The following is an 8,040-nucleotide window of genomic DNA, read 5'->3' as shown; positions in this document are numbered from 1 at the left end:
GAAACAAAATTAGTTGAACCATATTAAATCAAACCGATCATACTTAATACATCAAACTTAATTGAATGAAGATTAAACCAAATTAAATCAAACTAATTAAAACATCCGCTAAACCAAACTAAATCAAGCGAAACCAAATTAAACCAACCAAAATCAAACTAAAATACATCAAACTAAACCAAAAAAAACCAAACCAAACCTCGACAACCTGAGTTGGGTTAGTGCATCGAACTGAGATACGAACTGTATGGTACAACGCTCGAACTCAGACTTGAATTGCACAATCCTTACTCGAAGATTAAACCCAAACTTTACATGAAGATAAACAAGGAGCCCAATTCCCAACCTTCAAAACCCAAACTTTACCCGAAGACCAACAAGGAGCCTAATTTCTGACCTTCCAAACCCAAACTTTATCCAAAGATTAACATGGAGCTCAATTCCCGATCTTTGATAGAACAAAAACGACAGGATGAATTAAGAATTTACACATCTAGACAAATTAGGGAGCCGTATTCCTAGTTTGCATATGCATCAAGCCATTTCATGTAGAAAAGAGGAGAGAATATTTTACGACCCTTTTATACAGTTCATTGACCCTAAATCTTGAAATCTAGAGGTTCTCGAGACACAGATGCCTCAGAGTAATTAAACTTGCACCTGCCGGAAGAGTAAAGAGCCTGCAATCTCAATAAAACCCTTCCCCTACATATGAATACGATGCACATGAGAGGGTGAATATGAAGTCTCTTTTGGCATGCGTACGCATACGACGTCCTCGTGAGGTCGCATGTTGATACCACACGACCATAAAAGGCCCAACAAACAGATTATCAATTTACTTTATGTTGTTTTACACTATCAAAAAATTTCTTTCTTTATAAATTGATGGCCCACTTCAAACTGATTTTCTGTAACTCGAGATGGGCCCACTGCACCTATGTTTTCACCCATTCAGCCCAATTGAGGTTGAATCCTGCTGGGACCTGCCTGCAGCTTCTTTGGACTTATGGGCCTTTCTAGAATTTGGATTTGGGCCTCTGACTTTCTTTTCTGTGGAATTGTAGCTTTGAAATCCTGAAGATTTATGGTCTCATCTGTAGAGCATGACCACCCTTCCTTTCCCGAATTGTTGGAGCTGTTCACATCATCTAAAGGACTTTTGTCTTGTTGTCCGCTTGACTGCTTTACCAAGACCAGCTTGTCTCCATGCGGTGTGACAGATTGATCTACTTGGGGTTTTGCAATAGTCAGGGGTAAAGACTGATTGAGTTGCTCTCCTGCTGCAGCTGTGGCATTTGGTTGTTTTGGATTTGCTGTGGTGATTAGGTTTTGTGAAAACTGTGTCGGAGGGACGTAGTGGATAAGCTGCTCCTTGGTGAGTCGTGTCGATGGAGCCCCGGCCAACACTGCTCGTAGCGGTAGGGGTATGGATGAGGGGTCCCTTCCTTGGCATAATTCCTTCAACACTCGAACTGACATTGGAAACAATTCCTCATCATTAAAATACCCTTCATAATCTGTGAGATCAATATTAGGTTGTTGAGTGCGGATTGTTGAAGGCCTCCCTTCCGGCATTTCTTGCGGTTTGTGTGGATAAGAACCGGTTAGCAAGCTATCAATCTGAGCCTTCTCATTTGGTTTTGGTGCAGTGGGCTTTGCCGTGGCTGCCCAATATTGCATTGCTTCTAGGTTTATATTACGGAAAATAAAAGAACACAACACTCCCAGAAACACCCGTCCCTCCCAGTTTTTTATATATTCAAAACATTGTTTTACAGAGAGATATCTCTTTTTTCTTCTCTTATTTCGGACTCCATATGCATGCCTATTTATTATATTTTCTATAGACATTCATGTATGGAAACTAAATATTACAAAGATTTTTTAGAACAACAAATCTCATAGAATAAAGAATAAATTCTGCTGCTCCAATATCTTGCCATCCTTGCTTGTTTTGATACCAAATATTAGATGCTGCATTATTTCTTTCCTTGCTTTGATATCTTGCAATATGGGCTGCTGTAATATTTTCTTCTTTGCTTTGATACAAAATGTGCCAGCTTGTTCTTTCCATAGTTTAGGACATTTTCCGTGCAACGAGTGCCAACATGCCCATCCAGCCAACACTTTCCACACTTGATGGGATTTTGGCATGATGCCGCGTTATGGCCTGTCCTACAACACTTAAAACAACGACCCCTCCATTCTTCATAACTCGGTGATGGGGGAAAACGAAGAAAGGGGCTGTGAGGTGATACGTAGAACATTGCTTTGGATTGAGAGCGTGGGGGGGAAGGTGTGGTCCTGGTAACTGCTTGAGCGTTGGATGTGCGTTGGGGCTGCTGTGGCACGGTTGTGGCGGGACGCCAGTTGTCGGGGAAGCGCCGACACAGGGAAGAGACGACCTGCCATACTCCTTGTTCTGCCATGGTCTTGATCTCGCTCTCTCCAAAACAATACTTTTTCACATATGACAAGTCCATGGCCAGAGAACGTGGGGTAGTGGATATGACCCATTTTGGTTGAAGAAGCACTAGTGCCAATTCCAGTTCTTCGCACGAAGAGTGCATAGAGAAGCATACATGCCAACGACCAAATTCATCCTGCTCGGGTTCTGTTAAGCTGGGTGTGTGGGCCCTAGCCTTGCTCGCAATCGCATACCACTGGGTTGAAGGCCTGATGAAAAGTGGTGTTGGCTGGTGGTTGTTTTGTGCATTTATTAGGGTATCTCTTGCTCTTTGGTACAGTCCCTTAGACCGTACTACCTTAAAAGAAAGCAAACTGGTTAGATAGACTATGGTGCCAAGGGGGCAGGTAATTTAGGGTTTGGGACTTTGGGTATCATATCCTTATTATTTTTTACCAATAAGCAATAAAGATAAGGTTATTTCTCTTTACTATACATAGTTATTATTGTCAGCACTAATTATACAAATAACACAATGCTAACACACCCAAGACATTACCAGCTGGTATTGAGTTTTCCTTTCTTTCGCAATTTTTTTTTTTTCTTGTTTCAGTTGTTGTTTAAAAAACTTAATATAAATAATTAATCAAATAGCATCTAATAATCTGTTCCTAACAGCACATACCTGGAAGCGACAAGATGGATCATTAGAAATTACATGTGGAGCAGTATGAGCAAGATTGTTAAAGCAATCAGGCCATGTTGACTGGTCAACATATATTTTAGAGCCAAATGTTCTGGATACTTCGATTAGGATCTTTTCATGGCCTAGGGGATCACAAGCAAGGTACACAACAGGGGCATTTGGGTGCTTCCAGATGCAATCTATCACCTGTAATTACTGATGTGTTTAAAATTTGCATTTTAAAACCCCTAAAAGATGCTTCAGTACCTGCTCTGTAACTTTGTTTGTGCAACTGTGCACAAACTAAACATAAATTTAACCATATTTTACTTCATTATTTAAAACTTCATTTTATCTTCAGTTTAACACAACTTGACCTCAGCTCGCCAATGCTCATTCAAAAAGCACTCATTAAGACAAAAGAAAACATGTTGTCAACATTCTTATTTCTCTGACAAAATGGAATACAAGAACGTATCAGATTACCTTACACCATGCAACTATCTACCATTTCACCTAACATGGCATTCATTAAGAACTATTGAGAATTGCCTGGTCCATAACAACTACAACTAAGCAGTTTACTTGGATTTGATCATCGAAACCCCTGACTGCATTTTTTCGGCGACACCAAATGGACCCAAAAAACTTGTTGGTTGTGATTGTGATTGACCAATCTAGTATTCATTTATTAAATAAACTGAGTGACATGACAAAAATTGGCTACAGGATAAAAGAATATCAAAGCGGTTAGACAAAATGTGAAACTCTCAAAACAAAGGAGGAGGCCATGAGGCAAAATGTGAAACTCCCAACTGACAGTTCTTCAGTGATAGTCTGATTAAACCAAAGGGACTTTTAAAACATACTTGTTTCCGAAAGAAACTCCTGGGAAAACCCATAGAAAAGGAACATATAAAATAAAAGAAGGCAATCTGATGACCAGCACATGGCGTTTGTAGAGGGAAGTACTTCAATTTTCAAGCTTTCATTCATTTAGTTAGTTCCCGAAAAGAGGAATTCTGAAAAATGAAAAGGCTTGATTGGACATTGTTTTACTACACCATAAAAGAGGTTCATACCTGTTGGATTGCTGACTTTTTTGTTGGGAATTTGAGAAAGCATCCACCAAAAGTGCAATCAAGAAAAATAAAATCAAACTGAGACTCCATTTCCTTCCCTCTCTTTGTTACGTATTTTAGGGGAAGGTCTTGTAAGCAATCAGCAGTAAGCCGGCAATCACCAGTGTGTAAAATATTTCCGAAAATGCCCTCAAATATAAACATAACTGCACCTGAACTATAAAAAATTGAATCAATCCTGATTCTTCATCTGATTCGATACTAGAAATTCACTCAATTTGACCATCATGTAAAAGTCCAGTAAACACTTCAACAAGATGCTCACTCTTAAATAATTAGCGGAGTAAGGTTTATCAAAAAAATTAAGTAACTCTGCTTCAATATCAGTATTCCCGGTCAGGTTTGGTGCCAGTGTGCGCTGTTCATGGTTATCACATATTTTAGAAGAGAAGTATGTATTGGCAATAAATGTTTAAGATACCGGTTCTGTACTCCCAACTTAGTTTATAATTATACACGGCACCAAAATTAACTTAAATTAGACAATAGTCACAAGACAGAACTATTTGTCGAATCAAATAAAAGCCAGAACAAAATTCACAGCATAAACAGAAAACATGTTAATACCAGGACAATGGTTAGCATTGCAACACGTGACCGAGAAATCACCATCTTCATCATTTATGACTAATGTCTCATCCACCTTAATCTCCACAAAAATAGCTTTGTCAAGCTTAAGAAAAACAAAACAAGAAATTAATATAGGACAAGTTAATAGCGCTAATGTTTTGATTGCTACACGAATTGTTGCAATCACAAAACTTTTAGATAAGAGTGGGAAAGAAAAATAACCTGAGGATAATAATTGAGGATGATGGTAATGGTGACACGTGTAGCATAGATTGGATACGAGGCTCGGGAGACAATACCTTTTAGGTGGTCCTTGTGGGCATGACTCAGAAAATGGTATCGCTTCCCATCGTTCTTAGAGCTCCACGTGTCCACCGCAAACGGAAGCCCTTTAGTCATTTCAATGGACAAAGCTTCTCCTCCTTATTCGTGGTCATTAGTTTTTCTTCCTTATTCTTGCATTTATACCCGTTGAAGGAGTCACTTTGATGCTTTTGTATCCTGCTTCATTCTTCCTGGAGAAGGAAGGATTCATTCTTCCCAGAGAAGGAAGGAGTATCGGGTCTGGGTATGGGTTTGGGTAAATGACTAAATGTTCCTTTTGCTGACCCGAACTGACATCATTTCTATACCACAGTAATATATTCTATAATTATATACATAATGATAACATTAGAGTGAGGGTACAGTTTATTCCATTGCTTAGTGGCCAAGTAACTTTTTTGTAACTTTGCAAAATCTCCCTTCAAATTTAAATATTGACCAAGAAAATTGAAATCCAGTCAGTCCCAAACCTGCAACTATTGCAACATAATTTATTTTTCATTTCTCCGAGTTTTTCTTCTTATATTTGGGCTTAATTAGGTGTAGCTTTTACACTAATAAACTAGGGAAGACGAGGAATTAATACAAAGATAAGAAAATAGTGCATATTTGTTAATATGCTCTTTTTAGTCTGTTTATTAGTTAAGCTTTTCGGACAATAAAAAATGTAACAAATTAAGAAGGTCGCTGCAATGAAAATTTTCTTAATTTTATAGATATAATTGTTAGTGGTCTCTATGTCAGTTTGGTGTACTAACAGCACCTTTTCTGAGTGGTGAAATGAAATTCAAAGAAATTGTGAGAACTTTTGCGGTATCAATGTTTTCTTGTATTTCCCAGAAAAATTTGAAGAAGAAATGAGAACAGTAATTTGCTCCTCCTCTTCATTTACATACATATTTTTCTTTAGTACAATTCCATGTGGGTGGTGGCTACTGTGATTGTATCAGAACTGGTGTTTCATTGTTCTATTTATTTCAACATTTGTCAGTGGTCATTTTTTATCTAGGAAAGAGTTCTTCTCTAATTGGGCCTGATCTCTTTTGAAAAAATTAGGTGGGCCCACCAGAGAAATGCATTATTGTTGGCACTTTTTTCATGTTTCCTTTTTCTTTTTCATTCTTCATAGCAATTAGGAGTGGAGGATGAGGACATCTTGATGGCTTGTCTTATAAGCAAAATTAGGTGGGCCCACCACATGAAAAATGTCATAACTTATATCACTTATGTCACTTATATAATTCTATAATTAATAGTTTAATACATAAAAATAACATTACTTATATCACTTATGCTACATGAAAAATCATTTAGTAATTTTTGAGAAATTACTTCTTGATATTATGTTCAGAAATGGGAGGACAATTTATTCCATGCATGTCTTGTTACTTGTTAACATATATACATCATTTTTTTTTTCTTTTGTTCTCAGATTTCTCAGGGATAGACATTGTGCAGCAAAAAAAAACACCAAAAACTGAGACAATTCAAGAAATAACCCTAGGGAAATGGGTATTTCATATTTCATACCCAATTAGAAGTTGCACGCATATGCAGATATGCTACCATTGCTGAGTGGCCAAGCAACTTTTTGGTAATTTTGCAATTTCTCCCCTCAGATTTTATTATTGACCAACAAAATTGAAACCTAGTCGATCCCACAAGCTTCAACAATTAATTGCAGCCGTACATTTTTCAGTATCAGAATTTCAAATTTATAGTTATTGTATATCTCGAAATTTTCCTTAATACATTTCTTTTAAAAGTTTTGATTTAAAATTTATATTTTATTAAATTAAATGAATAATTGTAACTTACATTAAACTTTTATTTTCATATATTTAAAAAATATTAGAGTGGGGATATGGTAATATGATGAATAATTAATCTCTGCATTTTTCTTTTCTTTCAAACTAAAACATAAAAAACTTAGTTTAATTTCCTCATAATTTTTTTTCCTGCGGAGTGGTTTCCTCATAATTGTTTTGTCAGAACTCAGAAATAATTTTATATTCCTATCCTTAAATAGTGAATCCAAGAGGGGTCATATCATGTGTAATAACTCAAATTTTTAGACCGTCCGATTCGCAGTAGCACGTATATTACAAAGGATATATACAGACTCGAGGCAATGGGGCATAATTATAATAGTAAAATACACAATAAAATAGGGGGCATTTGATAATTTTCCTTCTGTATATCAATAAAATGGGAGGATTTGATAACTCTCCCAAATGAATAAACAAAAGTTAACACAAAATTGTACAAATAAATAAATGGACAGTCGGGTCGGTCCAAATAACCGGTTTCATTTCTTTCTTTTTTTTTTTTTTTTTTTTTTTTTTTTTTGAAAACCTTCGCAAAAACTGCGGAGTTGTGAAGGGAAATCGAACTCTCGATCTTTGAGTGCAACAGCTTTAGGACTTTTTTCTAGCCAACTGTGTTACCTCCTCTTTCAACCGATTTCATCTCAATGGAGTCAAGTAGGATATATTATGTTATGATTTTTGAACTTTTTTAAATATTTCTTTCAGACGGCGGACAGGTTAAAAAATTTGATCATTTCGGTCTAACTGGTTTTAAAATTTCTAAACCGAACCAAACCAATTAATTGAACCGGTTTTAAAAAATGAACCGAACTGATTCATTTAACCAAAAAAACCGAACCATTTAATCCGAACTCTTTCAATTCGGTTTAAAACTGTTAAACCGGACTCAATTAATGAACAGTACCCCCAGAGATACGTAGCTTAAAGAAAGGAAGTGTTATAATTTTATCAATTATCTAGGTTACGTCCAACAAATATAGGAAGTAGATTGATGAACACAAGACTCAGTTATTGTTTTAGACTCGTTAATGAATATTCAGCGATCTAGCCGAATTTCTGCTTTTGTTGCAAATTGTGTTA

General features: G+C 36.5%; 1 protein-coding gene across 3 annotated transcripts; it reads right to left on the bottom strand.

Annotated features, from left to right (window-relative positions):
• Nucleotides 1–1,743: 1,743 nt before the first annotated feature.
• Nucleotides 1,744–5,377, bottom strand: LOC144554246 (uncharacterized). Of its 3 annotated transcripts, XM_078302564.1 has the most exons (5): nucleotides 5,030–5,377; nucleotides 4,805–4,910; nucleotides 4,178–4,389; nucleotides 3,096–3,302; nucleotides 1,744–2,768 (listed from the first exon to the last, which is right to left on the bottom strand). In XM_078302564.1, the coding sequence occupies exons 1-5, from the start codon at nucleotides 5,204–5,206 to the stop codon at nucleotides 1,983–1,985; spliced, it is 1,488 nt and encodes a 495-aa protein (XP_078158690.1). In that variant the 5' UTR covers nucleotides 5,207–5,377; the 3' UTR covers nucleotides 1,744–1,982. The 3 variants fall into 3 exon arrangements, with proteins under 3 accessions (XP_078158690.1, XP_078158691.1, XP_078158692.1); XM_078302565.1 differs by lacking the exon at nucleotides 3,096–3,302; XM_078302566.1 differs by lacking the exon at nucleotides 5,030–5,377 and having other exon boundaries at nucleotides 4,178–4,394; nucleotides 4,805–4,906.
• Nucleotides 5,378–8,040: the final 2,663 nt, after the last annotated feature.

The sequence above is a fragment of the Carex rostrata genome, chromosome 5 (assembly GCF_964058835.1).
Source record: "Carex rostrata chromosome 5, lpCarRost1.2, whole genome shotgun sequence".
NCBI classification, from domain to species: Eukaryota; Viridiplantae; Streptophyta; class Magnoliopsida; order Poales; family Cyperaceae; genus Carex; species Carex rostrata.
Note: the sequence above shows the minus strand (reverse complement) of the source record. Positions and strands in the feature narration are given on the sequence as shown.